The 21,191-nt window shown below is 37.4% G+C and overlaps 1 protein-coding gene across 2 annotated transcripts in view; it reads right to left on the reverse strand.

The window, feature by feature from the left end:
- chm (CHM Rab escort protein) overlaps positions 1–21,191 on the reverse strand; it is a 130,933-nt gene that overhangs the window by 21,423 nt on the left and 88,319 nt on the right. For both annotated transcript variants that reach the window (XM_059977287.1, XM_059977286.1), the window contains exons 9-13: positions 15,378–15,455; positions 11,638–11,742; positions 10,433–10,493; positions 8,126–8,222; positions 4,431–4,532 (exon numbers count right to left, since the gene is read on the reverse strand). In XM_059977287.1, coding sequence (XP_059833270.1) covers positions 4,431–4,532; positions 8,126–8,222; positions 10,433–10,493; positions 11,638–11,742; positions 15,378–15,455 — 443 coding nt within the window. The remainder of the gene's footprint in view (positions 1–4,430; positions 4,533–8,125; positions 8,223–10,432; positions 10,494–11,637; positions 11,743–15,377; positions 15,456–21,191) is intronic.

Consider the following 21,191-nt stretch of genomic DNA (forward strand, 5'->3'; position numbering starts at 1 on the left):
CGGCATTTCACCTCTTTCCAATCGCTTTATTATTTCCACTTTATTTTCAATTGCGATCGTGATTATTTTCGTGAACAGAAACACTGCGGATTCAGATCTCTGCCGCTGGGTCCCAATATCCACTGCACTGAGACAGGTTAAATAAGGTCTGGGTTTCCGCTGGTCCTAAGATCCACAGCATTGAGACAGGTCGAATAAGGGACTTGAGCATCGGCAAATTTTGGTATCCGTGAGAGGTCCCGGAACCAATCCATCGCGGATAAGGAGGGCCAACTGTACAGTCACAGGGTTCACAGATAAAAGCTACTTTTTCCTCCAGCTGTAGAATTTACTGAATTTTCTGATTCTGAAACAGTGCATGCATACTGTTAAAGCTGCACCAGTATGATAAGTGAAAGCCAGATGCTAGATTAATACATGAGTGTGTAATTATGAAGGATAGATTGAACAGAGATGATGTGGAATCTCGTGAAAAGATGCAAAAGAAGTTCACCACGATACTGCCTGGATTAGAAGGTATTAGATACAAGGAGCATTTAGACAAACTTGTCTTTACCTTGGAGCACAGGCCATACAGAAGTTTATAAAATCATGAGAGTCGATAGACTCTTTTCACTAAGGAACAAGTATCATTTTCCTGAAACTTGTTACTCCATACCAATCACTCCAGTAAAATAGATTAATTTATTTTGAGTTGGCAAATGCTCAGAACATCCCAAGCATATCACAACTGATGCAAAGTTTTTACTCCTTCTCCCAACATGCTGAACATCAAGCCTTATACCAAACCAGCACAAGCTTTCAATGCCTTTGTTTATAGATACGTAATGAAACACCATCTTCATAAAACATGGATGAATTATAATTGAATCCATTACACCAGAATTGCATTTACAGAAGAATGACTGTTAAAGGCAAGGCAGAGGGAGGGAGAAAAAAAAATCGACTGAACAGTGCTGCGATATCTTGTCATTTTTTTGCGAATGTGTTCTCATTAAAATGTAACCAGAACAACAATTATGACCCCAGGTGTTATACATAATGTCTAGCTTTGGAGTGTGAAGAGATTGCTTCATTATGTGCATGAGTTATTGATGTGTTGGTGTGTGTGATTACTGTAAAGTCATGTCAGAAATTCACGTTGAGTTACTTGGGTTCCAAAATAGTATTATCCAGTTCACTCTTCATATCTATTTCAAGATCATTAGTTATAAGCTTCTAATTTGTTTCCAGCCCCATGAGTGTATCACATTAGCTGGCAACTCCTTTTGGTAAATCCTACTTCTTGTGCAATTACGTCTCATAATAATGAAACTTTACTCGATATTTGCTTCTGATTACAAGTCACTGGAGACCAGTTCAGAATTACTGTAGACCAGTATTTTGATAGTAAAATACAAATTGTGTCATCATTTTATAAAATGAACTCTGCAGCAATACATTGACCAGAAGAGCCACAAAAGTTCGATGAAAGGCTCTCAGTTTCACCCTTGTCTAGTTCAGAATTTGATTCAACTAGATAAGATCAAAGTTTCAAGCATTAGTGTTAATTTCAATGAAAGTCCTATTAACATGAACAGGACTGTTACTCATCTTACACCAAAGTCATGGCGACTGACTGTGAGATCTTGAGGGAAATACTCCAAACATTATGGTGGGCAGGAGAAAATGGAATTTGTAAGGACTGCAAGACTGAAAATAATTCAACTGAGTTCCCAAAGTATAAGCTGACCCCAAATAGGAGTTTCAAGAAAACATCAGTGGTAGAAGCAAATTTATGAAATACAGGATGGAAAACAGGAAAGCAGGAGAGTTAAAGTAAGAGACGGTAAGGGGATAGGATAGACTGAGGGTAATTAAGTACAAACAAAAGGAAACGAGAGGCAAAAATATTGTGGAAAGATAACTTCTGTGCTTCTTCAGGTACTCTTCAAATTTGCTGGGCATTTGGATTCATGGCTTTCATTCGTGCTTTAATCTACTCACTCAATTCCAACATTCTTCCTTCCTTTCCCTTGTCATGTGAACACCAATTCTTCCCATCAGAATTCCACATTCCTTACTAATACAGTGGAATGCAAAAGTTTGATTACCCCTGGCCAAAATTTCTGTTACTGTGAATAGCTAAGCGAGCAAAAGATGACCCGATTTCCAAAAGGCATAAAGTTAAAGATTACACATTGCTGTAATACTTTAAGCAAAATTACTTTTTTATTTCCATCTTTTACAGTTTCAAAATAACAACAAAGGAAAAGGGTCCTGAAGCAAAAGTTTGGGCACCCTGCATGGTCAATACTTAGTAACACCCCCTTTGGCAAGTATCACAGCTTGTAAATGCTTTCTGTAGCCAGCTAAGAGTCCTTCAATTCTTGTTTGGGGGATTTTTGCCCATTCTTCCTTGTAAAAGGCTTCTAGTTCTGTGAGATTCTTGGGCTGTCTTGCATGCACTGCTCTTTTGAGGTCTATCCACAGATTTTCGATGATGTTTAGGTCAGGGGACTGTGGGGGCCATGGCACAACCTTCAGCTTGCGCTTCTTGAGGTCGTCCACTGTGGATTTTGAGGTGTGTTTAGGATCATAATCCTGTTGTAGAAGCCATCCCATTTTCATCTTCAGCTTTTTATTTTAAAACAGACTGTGTGATGTTTGGTTCCAGAATTTGCTGGTATTTAATTGAATTCATTCTTCCCTCTACCAGTGAAATGGTCCCCGTGCCACTGGCTGCAACACAAGCCCAAATCATGATCAATCCACCCCTGTGCTTAACAGTTGGAGAGGTGTTCTTTTCATGAAATTCTGCACCCTTTTTTCTCCAAACATACCTTTGCTCACTGTGGCCAAGAAGTTCTATTTTAACTTCAGTCCACAGGACTTGTTTCCAAAATGCATCAGTCTTGCTTAGATGTTCCTTTGCAGACTTCTGACACTGAATTTTGTGGAGAGGATGCAGGAAAGGTTTTCTTCTAATGACTCTTCCATGAATCATATTTGTGCAGGTGTTGTTGCACAGTAGACCAGTTCACCACCACTCCAGAGTCTGTTAAATCTTCTTGAAGGTCTTTTCCAGTCAAACCAGGGTTTTGATTTGCCTTTCTAATAATCCTACGAGCAGTTCTCTCAGAAAGTTTTTTTGGTCTTCCAGACCTCAACTTGACTTCCACCGTTCCTGTTAACTGCTATTTCTTAATTACATTACGAACTGAGGAAATGGCTATGTGAAAACGTTTTGCTATCTTATAGCCTTCTCCTGTTTTGTGGGCATCATTTATTTTAACTTTCAGAGTGCTAGGCAGCTGCTCAGAGGAGCCCATGGCTGCTGATTGTTGGGACAAAGTTTGAGGAGTCAGAGTACTTATAAAGCTTTGAAATTTGCATCACCTGGCCTTTCCTAATGATGACTGTGAACAAGCCATAGCCCTAACAAGCTAATTAAGGTCTGAGACCTTGGTAAAAGTTATCTGAGAGCTCAAATCTCTTGGGGTGTCTAAACTTTTGCATGGTGCTCCTTTCCTTTTTCCCCCCCCACTCTAAAACTGTACAAAACAAAAATAATACACTAATCTTGCTTAAAATGTTGAAAAGAATGTTTCATCTTTAACTTTATGACTTTCGGAGATTAGTTCATCTTCTACTCACTTGACTATTCACAGTAACAAAAATTTTGACCAGGGGTGCCCAAACTTTTGCATGCCACTATATACTTAAGAGGCTTTACTTGTTTTCAAATACAACTTGGTGTACTATTAAACAAATTATGGGAACATTGGCACTACTAATTTGAAGATTTCACCTTCTTCATAATTCAACTTAAAAACACTCAAGAGGACAGGAAGATGGTTTTATGCATCTTAAAAGGCTTCCTGAAGTTTAAAGACACAGGAAAACAGTAGAGAAGTAGCAAAGGACACATTGTTGGTGATCAGATGCTGTGAGACCTGGATAAAATTCAGGTTTCACTGAGGAACAATAAGCAACTCTTGCATCACATCAGTGCTACGTAATGATCATCTCCAACAACACTCCAACCTCCTTCTCATAACACTGCCTTTGTGAAATCATCCACAACATCACCCATCTTCTAGGTAACCACCTTCTTACAGACTTATTACTGGAGTAGACATGCAAATAAAGCAAATAAAAAGACCAATTCTTCACTTACTTCCTCTGACTTCAAATTTCTCGCATAAACCAACCACCTGCATGTTTCCTTCGAGGTCAGATATCCTGAATTGCATATACATTATTATGGGCTATGGGAAATACCTGGAATCTTACCTCAAGAGGATACCTTCCCAATGTGGCCTGTAATCACAGATGCTTGAAAAATACTTCCTTGCTAGTAACGCTTTTATTTCATATACAATTAGAATAAATTTACTAGAACTTAAATGTCTACTTAATATGGTGTGCAGAGAATAAAGTTATCATACCATTTTCTTCATTTCCACTGTATTGCGTGAAAAGTTTAGATATCACAGGCTCCAAGTCTTCTTTGGCAGTTCCATTCGATGGACAAGTTAAATGGACCAAATCTAGTTGCAAATAGATCATAATGCATTAATTAAATTACCAACTACAGAGCATTTAAGGTGGATAAAAATATAAGCAACTCAACTTCTATCCAAAAAAACACTTTCTGAACTGTGTTCTAGCACCTTATCATATTTTTTACTTAACATATAAAGAACATAATTTTAAGATTTTACTTCAAAGTTCAAAGTCAACTATTATCAAAGCACATAGACATGTCACAAATGATGGGGCAAGTGAATTTGAATGAAATTATTCTTGCTGGTTCAACAGCAGTTGAAGGGGGTAATAACTGTTCCTGATCCTGGTGGTGTGGGTCCTGGTGCTCCTGTAACTTCTTCCTGATGTCAGCAGCAAGAGGAGAGCACGGTCTTGGTAGCAAGGGTTATCAGTGATAGATGCTGCTTTCTGATGACAGTACTCCATGTAGATGTGCTTAATGGTATCTGCTGCTTTTTGTAGGATTTTTGTAGGATGTTCAAGGGCATTGGTGTTTCCATACCAGGCCATGATATAACCAGTCAAGATACTCTCCACTACACATCTATAGAAGTTTGTCAAAGTTTTAGTCGCTATGCTGAATCTTCACAATTTTCTAAGGAAGTAGAGGTGCTGCTGTGCTTTCTTTGTAATTGCACGTGTGCTGGACCCAGGTTAGATCCTCTGAAATCCTACACAATGTTCGTTTTTCTTTTATTGCTAATCTGCACAGACTTAGTCACTTTGAAGCAATCATGCTGTGGTTTCAGCACCTACTCCTCCAATATTTAATGGAGGTAATGTATGTCACAAGCAATGGAAGTTTACACATCAAGGTTAGAGATCCAATTTATGTTCAGGCTCTTGGCATAAGCAACTTTATTAGTCACTATGAGATATATATATATATAGTTCTTTGATCAAGGAACCTTACAATAACATTTATTAGCCAAAATGAATACTGTGAATTTACAAAAATAAATGCTTGACATCTCAAATTCAAGACAATGATTATGACTTGGTCACCAACATAGTATTGTCAGCATCAACTCCAACCCAAAGTTTAAGCAAAACACTATGATATAGCAATGAGCGCACAGAAAATACACCCGCAGTATGTAAAAATGTTCCATTAAACCATCAAATTTGAATTCCAAAGATGTCCAAATGATGTATTGAAAAGTGTATGCTTAGCTATTTTATTTTTAAATTTAAAAATTGCATGTGCTTTTAAGGGAATCCCAAACTAATGATTTCCCAAAATGCAAAATTTTGAGCTTCAGATTAAAGTGGTCCTAAATTGCATCTTAGTGAACCACTGAACCACCTAGAACTAACATTTATTTTTATGTCCCTGCAACAGAAAGTATAGGCAGCCGTACTTTTCCCGCTTAACTGCTTTCTTGGTGATTTTAACAGCAAGCCACACCCTGGTATAGAACCGACAGGCAGTCAAGATAGCATTGCTCTCATGCAATTCCAAGTTTTGATTTTCATATGTTTTAAATGTTTTAAAAGTGCAGATAAAAAGCAGGCAGAGACTATAGGAATGCTGTAAATTCTCACACTGTCTCTGCTTTTGTTCACTGGCTGCCTGAGCTGAACTGGAACACGGGATCAGAGTAACCTAGGAGCTGCTGATGGCCAAGGCGTTTGTCTTTGAAGGGGTGGAAGTTGGGCACCAAACCAACAGGCTCCATGAGGTGGGACAGGTGCTTGCTCAGAGCACTTCAAAATAGCAATTTCTGAATCCAGGTGAACTTTCAATCGTAGGGAAAGCAAAATCAAGGGGCCAAGTTAATTCTCTAATTTTCAGCTATTATCATACAACTTGCAGAAGTGCTGCAAGTGGTATTAATACAAAAAAAATGGCAATGATAAAAATTAGCAGACTACCGCTGTTGCACTTACCAATGCAGCGATAGTGTAATGCAATATAAGCCATTTTGGACAGCATGAAGTCCTGTGTTTACTAATTACTTGTAGAGACAGTAGCTGTTGCTATTTGACCAGATGGTACAATTTGTTCACCACTTAAGTACTTTCAGAAGGTACAAGAGCGTCATTACTTAACAGTAGATGTACTACTTCTGTTAAAAGTTGAAGCAGCAAATTACTTTGCCTACTTAATTGTTCTCTTGCAAATCATTCATAACTGTGCAAGCACATCCTGTATTTCCCAAGTTAATGAAATTTAAGACTACATTACCATTCATTTATGACCATTGCCAAGTACTGCATTTGGACATTATTGTGTGATGTGTTCCCCATAAGAGACTTGTAAAATTATTAAAAGGTTTATATATTAAGATATAAAAAATGGTCTCTATATTATTAACTTTTTAGCTAGACTATTCACATTTCAGCAAAGCACAAAAGCTCCAGCTTTGCTCTTCCTCTATATAAATGGCACAGATATTTTATGGACTATGGCTTCATCTTGGATTCTAGCCTACAAAGTACCCAGGACATCTTCAAGGAGTGGTGTCTCAGAAAGGCAGCGTCCATTATTAAGGACTTCCAGCATCCAGGTCATGCCCTTTTCTCACTGTTACCTTCAAGTACGAGGTACACAAGCCTGAAGGCATACACTCAGCAATTCACGAACAGCTTTTTCCCCACTGCCATCTGATATTGAACCCTTGAACACTAACTCACTTTTTAAATATATATTTCTGTTTTTGCATGATTTTAATCTATTCAATATACATATATTATAATTGATTTATTATTTTTTCTTCTTCTATATTATGTATTGCATTGAACTGCTGCTGCTAAATTAACAAATTTCACAACACACGCCAGTGTTAATAAACCTGATTCTGATTCCTTCAAGCATTCAAAGGTGCCTTTTTCAAATAAAAAGAGCAAAGACCTGTGTCAAAATAAATCTGTTTGACAGTAAATTAATGATGTAATGGCTCAAAATAAAATAACTGTTCAGTTTATTCTTCAAATTATGCTTAGTTACCAAAGGCTTTCACATCCAAATATCCTTGAAACAGTTTTATTGGGCAAGTGTACAAAGCATTCCCATTAGCAATGACAGCATACTATCTTATGCTTTCAACATGGGGGTGGTGATGAGAATGTAATTTCCGTTATTGCAAAATGCCTAATGCCGCAAAAACTTTTTACACAATTGAACAATAAATCAAAAATAATCACTATATTTTATGGTGCTTCATACAGTCTTTACTTTATGCCCTCTGCAGAAGCCTGCCACATCAGTTTCTATTATCCAACACGTTTTACTCATTCAGGTATGACTGAATTAGTAACAGCAGCTGAAGCCATTTGTCATGTAATGCTCTCCTAGCAGGAAGAGCAATGATTTCAGTTCATGATTCAATCATTTGAGTTATATTTTCAGGGCAAGTGAAAGACTTCAGTTCCAGTCAGCTGGCAACTCTGATTACATGTGTGTAATCTTCAGAACACACGATCTGGGGTTTGAAGTATAAGTGAATTAATCTTCAATAATCATTGACCAGGGTAAATCATTTGGTTCAAAATCAATTTAAATATGAAAATAATACAGCAATACAGGATTAAATATTGATTTCAAAACAAAATAGCTGTTTTTTGGGGAAGTAAATGTAAAATCTTAACTTACAGGTGCCCTGTGGACAGGTCATTGAAGATGGACAGAGTTCAATGATTCGTACAGATGGCTGGCAATCTCCCACTGCAGGCACATTCAAAATAGAAATCTGTAAAATGTGTATGAGGTTAGTGATTGAGTGCAAACAAAACAAAGGTCACATTGTCTGCATGATAACCTTATAATGGAACTTGCGTGGTTTCTCCATTGTCATTTATGGTACCTTGCAATACATAACTGATCTGCCACATTTGCATGTTTCTGATTTGCTTTATTGCAAATTACAAAGATTAACTTTGGAGATGTGAACACAGCAGCACTAAGCAAGATACCCAAAATATGCTTTGAATTTGCAAGTTCCCTAAATCAGTAATACCATTGACAACCATGCTAAATCGGAGGTAAAATACTACTGCTAAATACGTTACAGTAATAATTTCAGTTGAAAAGTGAGGAGGATGTGACACAACATTTCTTTCAGGGTAGCTGAATGTTGTCCACTATAATAGTTTATTTATGGTTATGTTGAATACTTATAAACCGTATATAAAGTGGTTAATTTTTTTAACGAGATACAGTACGGTAACAGGCTGTTCAGACCCACACCAATTCTGTGACCAATTAACCTAATACGTCTTTGGAATGTGTGATGAACCGGGGCACATGGAGGACACCCTCACGGATACAGGAAGAATGTACATTTCTGTACAGACAGAATTGAAGCTCGGTAGCTGGCGCTGTAATAGTGTTACGCAAACCGCTACTCTACTATGCTGCCCCAAATATCTTATTTTACAAAATATGAGACAGACTCATCTATTCAAAATATCATCAATCACAACATTCAGAATTTCCAGAACATATCCATAGTTGTTATTTCTCCATACTACCTAGAAATCTATCCTATCTGTTTAAAGCTCAATTATCAGTTTCTGGATTTGGATCTTGGGGTTGCCCATCCCATAAAATGTCCCTTCGCAAACACACTTGCAAAAGACCGACCAGGGATAACTTTTCCTATGATTTATTCGGTGGCACATAACACATTCCTCAATGCTTCTTCCTCTTGTCCTCACCTACCACCTCACTAGCCTCCACGTCCAGAACATTAATTCTCCATAACTTCCACCATCTCTAACTGGATCCCATCACCGAGCATATCTTTCCTTCTCCCCCCACCCGTTTCCACAGAGATCGTTCCCTATATGACTCCCCTTGTCTATTCATCCCTCCCCACTGATCTCCCTCAAGGCACTTATCCTAGCAAGTGGAACAAGTGCCACACCTGCCCCTACACCAGCTCCCTCACAACCATTCAGGGGCCCAAACAGGTGAGACAGAAAATACTTCACCTGTCAATCTCTTGGGGTCATCTACTGTATCCAGTGCTCCTGGTGTGTATTGGTGAGACCCAACACAGATTGGGAGACCTTCCACCAAGTACCTATGCCCTGTCCACCAGGAAAAACAGCATCTCCCTATAGTCACTCATTTCAATTCCACTTCCCATTCCCACAAGCCAGTTCTTGGCTTTTTCTAGTGCCATGAGGCCACACTCAAGTTGGAGGAGCAACATCTTGTATCCTATCTGGGTAGCCTCCATAATCTGATGGCACGAACATCAATTTCTCAAAGTTCTGGTAGTTGTCTCCCACTTCACCATCTCCCATTCCTGTTTCCCTCTCACCTCATCATCTCCCTCTGGTGCTCCCCACCTTCCCTTTCTTTCATGGTCTAACCTCTCCAATCAGGTTCCACCTCCTCCAGCCCTTTCTCTTTCACCAATCAACTTCCAAGCTCTTTACTTCACCCCTCCCCTTCCCCAGCTTCACCTATCAGCTGCCACTTTGTACTTCTTCCTCCCCCCCACCATCTTCTTGCTCCGACTTCTCCCCTTCCTTTCCAAACCTGAAGAAGGGTCTCAGCCCAAAACATCGACAGTTTACTCTTTTCCATACATGCTGCCTGTTCGGAGTTCCTCCAGCATTTTGTGTGTTGCTTCATCACTGCTTAGATGTTCCAGTGATTAACACTGTAAAGCCCATCTGAATACTTAAAACATTACGAATTACGAAAACTATAAACACCTAAACTGCGTTGTTAAAGTTTTCATTAACAGTTGCTGATTTCTGGTATATGTTCTAAACAGTTAACCTTTGTAAAAGAAAATATAACAAATAATTTTATCCATACTTAATAATGCATCTTGTAAACAGTTTTCAGCGTCTTAAAACTATTTATCCAGCTATGAAAACAAATTGCTGATATTTCATTATACACGAATTGTAAAAATTAACAAGCTTCAGTGACTGTCTCTACCTGCTCAGAGTCAGCCTTCAAGATTGAAGAATCTGTGATGAGTACAGCTCTCGAAATGTACCTGATAAAAAAATTAAACAAAGTAAAAAGACTAGAATAAATTAGATGTAGCAGCATAGATACAACAGCTAACACAATGGCAAGTGAACTGATTAAAAGTGTAATCTGGTATTCAATGCTGGGAGCTGGGAGAGGATGCCAACAATGGTTTGCTTATCGTGCCTCTGCATTTGGAGGAATTTGCCTCGGTAGTCTCTCCAGTGCTGGAGTACCTGTTGCAAATAATTCACATCACAGATGCATTTACCAGTGCAGAGACAATTTCTGCACAGTTGAAGTGGATCTGAGGCTTTGAATTTCAAAAGTTCTTTTCCCAAGATGGCCAAAATCTGTGCTAATGCATTGTACACACTGATGATTTTCACTAACAGCATCTACCTTCATTGAGGTTTGTCTCCCAGGACAGGGAAGCAATCAGTATTTTCCAAGGTGTCCTTGTGGACTCAGTGAGTGGTGCTTTACAGTGGGATAGGTCAGTATAGCACCTTGCTTTGTAGAGATTCTTTTGCAACTTTTAGTAAATAAATGGATGACTTTTGAGTTCTGCTTCCAATGCTGTGTACATACAACATATGCATATTGCAGTTCCACTACCGTTGACATAATCCTGCTGGAAGGGAGATGCAGCTTTGCGAGGAAGACTGGAGAAGACGGGAAGATGTCAGATCCTTACATGACACCATTCTGCTCAGGGACTGCACAATTGTGGGCCAGTGAAGATTATGGCTTGCATGCAAACATGTAGTGTAGTGATACAATGCTTAGTCAGCACAACAAGTAATTGAACAACTTCAATGGTAGTATAAAAATGGGTCGGTTGAGTGTATGCCAAAAGATGCACCACCCACACAACTGAAAACCACAAAAACAGAGGTACACATCACTTGATCCAGAGCACATTACTATCATGTAACATACTCACACACCACCATTAATTTTTCATGCTCCTTCTTAATCATTTCCACATTAGAAACTTATTAAAATCTACATTAAAATTCCGCCAAGTTACTACCCATGTAAATTTTGTTGATCGTTTTTTCTTTTGAATTACAACCTTCTTAAAGTGGTCATTTTTAAACGGGAGAATAGACCTACATTTGGCAGTTTAATAGAAATACTTGAAAGAACAATGTAATAGCTCTTACCCGTAGTGGACATTTTTAGTACTTTTCTCAGGTAGATAGCCATCATTCACAATAAAATGTTCACAGTCTATGCGATAGCCATTACTGTCAACTACAGCTTTACATCTGCAAATTAACACACAATGCACAATGAAGTAAACTAGGCAAGATGACTGATTATACACAAACTACACCGGGAAATCAAAAAAAAAATAAAGGTGACACAAATAACTATACAAAATTATCATGACAAAATTCTCAATTAAACTGATGATTTGTCAACTCACATTTGATTATTTTACACTAAAATTGGTTCAAACTGTAAATACAACATGACGACATTGATAATGAAATTAATCTGTGGTATTCTTGAAGTTCTACTCTCAAATTCAAAACTCAAGTTAACTTTAACTAATGGGGAGAAAGCAGGACAATAGGATTGAAGGGGAAAATAAATTAGCTATGATCAAGTGGCGGATCAATTGTGCTAATTCTATTCCAATGTCTTTTGGGCTAACTGGAGTTACTGAAGTGTTCATACTATAAAGAACTAGACCTCACTAGAGTGCGGATTCTAGGGAATCGAAAGTGTGTAAACAAATGGTGATCATGTAGCAGAATTTAATTTATATTTAAATGTTTGGAAAATTGTTTCTAAATGTGCAGGATAATGAAATTTGAAAAAACACATTCACTAGTAAACTGTTAATCTAAAATCTCAGCAAGGTTTCTCAAAATGTTTGAATTATGTAAGGAATCCAGCTTGCAACTTCCTTGCCATGCACTGCTTGTAGATATATGGACCTTGATATATAACAGAAGCAATACATTTTCTCCAGTGGCTAATTACCCAGACCAATGAATGCAAGTGGCTACCTCCTGAGAAATAACGCACCTTAAAGACACAATACAAGTCAGAGAGAAGATAGAAATACAAAGATATTAATTTGCAAAATGTTTTGCAAAGAATTAAAGCTGTGGAACAGTTAATTGTGCCATCCCAAATCCATTTGCCAGATGCTTTTTGATTTAACTTACTTTGCAACATAAATACCAGACATTTTCTATTAATCTATGAAGAGAATAAAATTTAAAAAATATTGCAAGCAAGTTTACCCTAAAATTATAAATACATTGATATTAAGATAAGCATAGGTCAAGGAACATTAAAAGCAAGTGACCTACCCATTCTACTAAGTACTTTATCACCAGATTTATGAAACAAAATGTACCCCATGCCCTGCTCCACATTGAAGGACTACACATTAATATTTTTCTAAAAACTTTCCACAAGGATGAATATAACATTTACTAAGATTAATGACTTAGACTTATGTTCTATTTGTTTATATACTTCCCTTTTATATACAGGGAAAAAAATTAAGGCAACATGAAAATAACTTCCATTATTTGGGTTTCCTAATGGCTTTTCACACTACAGCTATTAATATTCTTTAACCTCTTACATTTATACCCTTTCCCCACCCCAAATTAAGCTTCATAACATTTACATTAATTATGCTGAACTTTGAAATTCAATGATAGCTCTGACTTTACATCTTCAATGGTTTATTCTTTATTGTGATTTTGTTGTAAGTGTTCTGAAGCATAACATACACATTTTGAATGAAGGAAGAGTGTAGACGTCAAAATCTAGAGTGACAAGTAATCAGACGCAAGGCTTTTACTTGCAACACAGCCAATTCCTTCTCTTCCACCCACCTCCATCCCAACAAAAATGCTGTTCAAACCAAGTTTCCTTCCATGGTCGAAGGAAACTGGATTCCTAAACAAATTCCATATTGATTTCAATTCTACTTCAATCACATTTTCACTAACAGACCTTGCATTGGTGTAACTTGCTCCCAAAGAGTGCCACTGTTCATTCTCAGGTAAGAATTTACTTTCACCTCTTCCCACTTTCTTGTCGCTCTAAGAATTGGAATGCACTCGAGGGCTTCATACATATGGCTATGAATGATGACAATGCAAGTTGAAAAATTCAAGAGATCAGGGAGTTGCATAGCTGAATGAGATAACAGGTATAAGGAAAATATTAAACATGCTGGAATTTACACAGGATCAAGGACAATGACAAGACTTCTAAATTTGTACTTGAAAACAGAAATCAGAGGGTTGATGAGAGACTACCAAAGTACGAGAATAATAGAATGCAGGTAACAAAGATCTTGATGACTGTTTTAACAGCAGACTGGTTGTGGAAGAAATTGTTATGGAAGAAAGATGGTGGTTAGGTAGACTGTTTAGGTGAACTATTGAACAGTACAATCTTTTAAAACATACTAGATACTTAGGTATATAAATCACACCTCCAGTGATATGCCTCTTGGCGTCCTTACCCACCCGTTTCCACTCTACATCATATTTGATCAATGTTGAGAAATAATGGCTTGGAACACGAAGAACTAGTTAGTAAAATTTGACATCACACAGTTTTCACTTCCTGTGCATACTTGCTTAACTACTCAGATTTTCAAATGTCACCAAAACAGCATCAGGTCAATATTGAAGAATATAGGGAAAACTGATGAGAGGCAAATGCTAATAAAGTTTTATAGGCTTACAAATGTAAACCAATCTGGAACTGCCTCTCACAAAACAAAACTATTATCATGAAAGAACTTAAGTGTGCCTCAATGTATATCATCTAAATTACTTCCTCTAATAGAAAATGTGATTGTAATTGCCATAGGTTTGAACCAGACTTTTTATTCCATATTAGATTGTGAGCACCTTAAACAGCAAAGCATCCCATAATTGTTCCATGTTTCTAAACACCGTTTCTGATAATATGTAAGACACTGCAGGAATGCCACATTTGCATTATAATTTTAAGTATGTCCTCCAATCATCATTTACTTTTCATTAGTGACCATCAGATAATGCCATTTCCGACATTTAGATTAGCCACATTAAGTACTTAAAATATTCTTATTCTGATTGGAATGCTTCATATGTTAATATGTTTCAAGGCACTGCAGTGTACAAGTGGTCTAGGTTTGATATACTGTTTGCGAAGCTTCCAAAGCTCTACAGATTCCTTGGCTGTACCACTGATTTCTCAAGTACTTTTCAATTATGTTAGCAGCTAATAGTTTGTACAAAATATATCTTTCACATCAAAATTAAATGAAATGCAAATAGAACAATTTATTGGCAATAGCACCTTGGACAAAAGGTAGCTTTGTAGAGATAAAGGGAAACATTTCTAATCTTAAAATGGGAATACACCGGCTGAGTTTTGCCAATTTAAACGAATTTAGCTAATGGGAAAGGGCGACCCTATTTACTACAATGAACTCTGAGAATTCATTAAAGTTTTTCCCAATTTTAAAATGACAAGCATTATCAACAGCGATTAATCTGGTGAATCTTCTGGTGAACTCAATTTATAAAATGCAACAGAGAGGCTTTTTGTCTTCAGATGAAAATCAATTAGTGTATGTAAGGCCACATGGAAAAACTAACATCACTCATCACTGGCCCCTGGCTGCTCAAATGATTTGTCTTCCAAGCTTGGGTGATCAGGAGCTGCTGTAATATCTCAAGAAAATTAATTTCGTTTCTATATTCCAGACTTGGTTTCCTTGTTTGCTGAACCTTTACACAAATAACTTTTAATCAAGGCTGATCTTTGATTAATACTACAGTTAATCTCAGAAGGCGGCTCCTTTTTCTTGTGCCCTTACACTTTTTCCCAATCTGCTGCATGAAAGATAGGTCATTGCCTATGTCCTTACCTTCCTGTTTCTCTGTCAACCACCAAGCATTGCACTGAATGCCGTAAACAATATGTTCCGCCAAAGACTGCAGACATCCTGCAGAAAAACAAAATCACTTAAATTTAATTTTTATATATTTATATATCTTAACATACAATTTGAAGCAAGCAGATTTAACAGCACTTTGGAGTGAGATTTCAGCTTGGTTCTACAGCTAATGTTTCAGCTCTTATTTGAAAGTACAGGCAGTCCAGGAATTACCAAAAAAACACCAAAACAACTTGTACCCTGACGCAGAAAACAAGAATTTGGAACTCCATTTTATCTGAGCACATGCATTATTCAAATAAGTTCCTAACTGAAAAGAGAATTAAGGATTTAAAAAATGTTAATCACCTTCAAAGGATAGTGAATTAAAATTGTAGCTTTTTGGGACTGTCAAATACAATTCATTAAGCAGTAACTTATTATCAAAGTAATCTTAAATCCAATTTTTCCGTAATACTAGTGCTCTACATATTTAGAATATCTATATTCAAGTACAGCAAAAGCAAGCATCAATGACTATGCCATAAACAGAGCTTTTTTTTAAAGGGTAGAATACTTAATACAAATAAGCAGTGTTTTTTTTTACAACTCAAAAATCTGTTTTTCATCTGCTTTAGTCTTCCTGCAGTGACCTGAAGAGTAACTAAACATTTTCTAGTCATTGACAGAATTATTATTTAATGTATCCAAACCTGATAATTACTTCACAACATCACATGCCTAACATATTTGCTTGGATTTTACTGCAGTAATATTGGTAACATGTTGGTATATTCACCCTCATCATTAACAATGGACAGTTACCAAATTCCAACAATTTTGTGCATGCACTGCATAACCTAATACCCAAAGATGCAGTCAGTAATTGCCACACAATTAAGAGAAATATTTCAGCTGTTGTCCCCTGTAAAATACACTGAAAATCTTCCTTGTTGCTATGTACAAAAGACCGTTATTTCAAAAAACATGGGATGCAGATCCTCCTCAGGTTATGGCAGGGTTCCACTCCTATAAACTGTTCGCAACTCATTTTGCAAGTGAGGTCCAACAGTTAACAGTTTCCCCAATGGCAGAATCCTGCAGCAATTGGAAAATCATACCAATCTCTCTCAATCACTAGTGTAAGCCGTGCACAAGTTGGGCAGTAGTTACTGGGAAGGATCTGTATACTTGGCTATTGAGCACTAAAATACAGTGCTTTGAAAAGTATTCAGCTCTTACAACTACTTCCACATTTTATTGTCTCATTTTCTACATTTAATATATGTTAAAGCAGGATTTTTGAGCTAATCTACAAAACATTGTACATTATGTCAAATCAGAATTCTTCACCTTTGTAATTACCACTCTAGCTTTCCTAAGGCACCATATTCAGTATTATTTTACCAACTCACCCAATTTGTTAAGGAAAATTGAAGGATCACCTTTTTCAATGAATTCATAAAAATAAATACCCCCCTCTCTGTCTGCAAGGTCCAACAGTATGGTATATTTTCAACAGACCAAACCAAAATGAAGACAAAGAGCATTCAAGACTGGTCAGGGAAATGATAATAGAGAAGCACAAATCTGGAGAAGTATGCAAGATCATCTCAAAGTCACTGAACATATATTGGAGCTCAGTCCATCATGAAAACTGGAAAAATATGAAACCACAGCCTAGGTCAGGCCTCCCCTCTAAGCTTAGTGGCTGGAAAGGAATGGCACTTTTGAGAGAGGCTACTGAGCACCCACAGGCACTTTGAGTGAGTCACAGAAGGCAGTAGCTGCAAGTGGAGATTAAGTTCATGGCTCCACAATCTCTAAGGCCTCGCACAAAAAGGGTATAGATGGAGAAGTGGCAAGGAAGAAGTACTGGCTTTAAAAAAAGAAAAGCATATCCTTGCCAAGCAGCACTTAGAAGATACTGTAAAGATGTGGAAGGAGGTCTTGTTATTGCATGAAACTGAAGTAGAACTTCCGAGCCTCAACACTAAGTGATATGCATAGTGTAAATCTCAGCCAAGTAACATCATCCCTACTGTAAAGTATGGTGAAGGTAGCATCATGTTATGGGGATGCTTTTCAGTGGAAATCTGGTCAAGATTGATGGAAAGATGAATGCTGCTAAGTACAGATACCCACTAGCCTCTGCCAGAAAGCTTAAATTCAGGAAGTTCATCTTTTAGCAGGACAATGACATAACGAATACTGCTAGAGTAATCATGGAGTGGCTTCAAATGAAGAAATTTGAAGTCCTTGAGTAGCCCAATCAAGGTCCTAACATTTACCCAACTGAACATCTCAGGCGAGACCTTGAGATTGCTGTCCACTGCTGTTTCCCAATGGACCTGGCACAGCTTGAGCAATTATGCAAGTTGGAATACACAAATCTTACTCCATCACATTGTGCAAAGCTAATAAACACTTATCCAAAAAGACAACTGGCTCTCATAGGTGTGAGAGGTAGTTCAACTAGATACTGAGCAAAAAGGGATGAATACTCTTGAATGCTGACATTCCAGTTTTTCATGCTTTACAGTTTTCCCTGTTTTTTGGGGTGGCTCTACTGTGAAAAAGGAGCATGAGATTCACAAATAAAAATCCTCAGTTAAATTGATCAAAATCCCTGCTTGTAATGCTCATTTATATGAGCAAAGTGTTAGGGGCTGAACATTTTTACAGACATTGCATGTGTCATTCCCTCAAATAACCAAAATAAAGTTCCTTATTGGATTGGGTTCAAATTTCCATATTAATCTTACGTGAATATTCCAATATTTAATACTCCATACAATATCAAACAATTAAAATTTGCTGTTTCATTCTTGGTTTACAATCAATGGTATGCCAAAGAACAAAATGGAGGGATCTATTAATATGAAAAGTTGGAATAGGTCACACAATTATTGTGTTTATTAAAAACGAAAATCCACACGGACAGGTATACTTGCAACAAAACAACTCACCAAGCGGCATAAAAAAGGGATTCCCCTCTCCCATTTTACCTCAGTTTTGTAACTACATTCTTTGCCATCTTAAATCAGTAGAGTGCAGTGACCAAGCTACTGCTGGTCTTGGCCTGCAGTTCCTGACTCAAGAACATCCTATGCCTTTGCTACCAAGCGGAAAATCTGCAAGCTTTGCTCACAGCAGATTAAACTCAGATCCAGAGAAAGCTCAGTGGCATCACAATTGTTGGAGATTAGTAATCTCCCTGACTTGATGTCTTGTATCAGAGGTCCCATCACAGTTCAATTTCTATGTTACTTCATGGACAGTGAACATTGTCACTATCCATTGAATGACTTGCCAAAATTGAGGATTCACAATGATCTTCATAGTGCTTCTGCTTTGCACAAAAGCACATTTAAAAAAACACTCCTAGATCAAACCACAAACATGAAGTAGGTCAGATCAATTATTGTCTTTAAAGGAATATGACTCTACTTTAACAGAACATACTGCACTTTGAATAGGAAACTGTGTTTGTTCTAATAAATCAGTGTAATCAAGTATGGGAGCATTGTTAATAATTTTGATGGATTTGAAGGTAGTGATGGGAGCAAGGGCTCACAATTAATATGGGTTAGAAATAGCAGAACCTAAAGCAGTACAAACGCTTCCATATTCTAATTAAAGCATCTGTTGAAAACTTTCCGTACTAATTATATGCAGTTTTTGTACAAAATGGGATTTGCTCATACACTTAAGTAGTTAAACTACCCTATCTGGGAATTATGTTTAATAAACCATAGAGAACTACTGATGCTGAAATAAAAAAAACTAAAATCCATCACGAACGTGACTACACTGCAACATTTGTTATAACATAACATATTTAGTCAATATGGGATCAATTTTTACAATGTAATCTTATGGCAATGACAAAACTATTTAAGGATGTAAATTATTATGAAAGGTCTCAAAAAGATAATGATGAGAATGTTTCCAATAAATGGTTAGGTGGTAGATTAGGTTAGAATTGTGTCGAGACAGAAGGAGCTGGATGCATGTCACTTTGATCTTTTGTTATCTTTTCAGCAACATGTTTACATTAATCACGAACTGAAAAGTGCAAACTTTAGACACTAAATGTTATGTTTTTAAATTAGTATCACCTTCAACAATGAGAGTTCACATTCAGGTGGAAAATGAACTACTAGATTATTGAAGGCTAAAAACTACCACACAAGTAAACTCTCGTAATTTTGGTTTCTAATTAAATATTCTGGATTTGAATGTTAGCACTAAAATTTACTTCCAGTTTAAGAGGCGCTGCTGAGGAGAAGCAACAACTTATTGGTTGCTAACAAGAAATACAACTACATTATTAATAACATTTTTTCTGTTTAAAAAATTATGGTAAACAATCACCGCAAACAATGAAGACGTGAACAAAGGCAAGGCTGAGTTAAGGGTCGAAGCATGCAGATACAAGGCAAAGTTGAAGCGACACAGAGGCACGTTCAAGACAAATTCAGGGCAAGTAAAATGGAGGAAAGTCAGAAACGGGGAAGGAGATTCAGGGGTCAAGAGCAAGATTTCATTGATCTAAGTGTCAGGCTGATTTGGAAAGGTTGTGTATTGGCTGTACCGTGACAGCAGGGTCCAAGCCCAGGGCACACTGAGGCAACAGGACTCAGCATCTTCGAGCACGGAACGACCCGATGTTTGGACATTTTAAAGGCCCAGCTAGATGGATTGAAAAGGCAGGATGTCGGGACCAGAGGTGAGGGTCAGGCTGGTTCCGCTCGCTGCTCTGCAATGTTTACTCTGCTTTTTGTTGACTGAGGCCAAGGTTATTTGCTTGCTCTGGGCTTCGTGTCTGAGGATTCACTTTCATTCTAGATGCCATTTTCTTACTTTTTTCGTATAATTTGGTTTTTCTTTGTGCACATTGGTGTAGGTTGTTTTTTTTTTAAAAATGGGTTCTTTCGGCTTCTTGTTTCACGGCTGCCTGTAAGGAGAAGAATCTCAAGGGTGGATAATGTATACATGTTTTGATAATAAATGCATTTTGAACTTTAAGTCATAGCAATATGCCGCTAGTTAATACAGAAGGTAGCGATCTGTATACAGATAAAATAGGGAAAACTGTCAATCTGCAATAACTGAGAAGCCAAATACTGAAAATGTTTTCCACGTCAGGCAGCATCAACTAAAATAAGAATTCATATAAAAGAGTCCTGATGAAGGGTCTCGGCCTGAAACGTCGACAGCGCTTCTCCCTATAGATGCTGCCTGGCCTGCTGTGTTCCACCAGCATTTAGTATGTGTTCTTATTCATATTTTATGTTCATGAAGGGAGGAGCACAATGTAGAATCCAGAAACAATTAAAAATGATGAAAGGATCATGCTGGCAAAGTCTTCAATATTAATTGAGCTCTGGTTAAATGTAATTGTAGAGAGGACATTTTTCAGTTGAAGATAATGTATCTTGGAGGGACAGTTCTGTTTCTGCTGATGACCCACAGCACCTTATAAGGTATCTGGCTTAGAATCACTAAGTGGATTCAAAATACATCTCATTTTACATGATGGTATGCACATAACAAATTGAAGGGTTCTCTCAATATTAATAAAAGGGAATAGGCCTCACAATAATTCTATGTTAAATGTTAATGGACAGATATGCTTAGGACAAAATACATGGTCAAGGATAGTTAGGAATTCCCACTCACCCCAGTTTTGTAACTAGCTCAGGTCTCAGTCAGCCAAATCAGTAAAATGAAGCAAGTGAGCTGCTGCTGATCTTGGACCTGAAGCTCTTCACCAGACGGCAACCTATGCCTTAGCTACCA

The sequence above is a fragment of the Hypanus sabinus genome, chromosome 8 (genome assembly GCF_030144855.1).
Source record: "Hypanus sabinus isolate sHypSab1 chromosome 8, sHypSab1.hap1, whole genome shotgun sequence".
Lineage (NCBI taxonomy): Eukaryota > Metazoa > Chordata > Chondrichthyes > Myliobatiformes > Dasyatidae > Hypanus > Hypanus sabinus.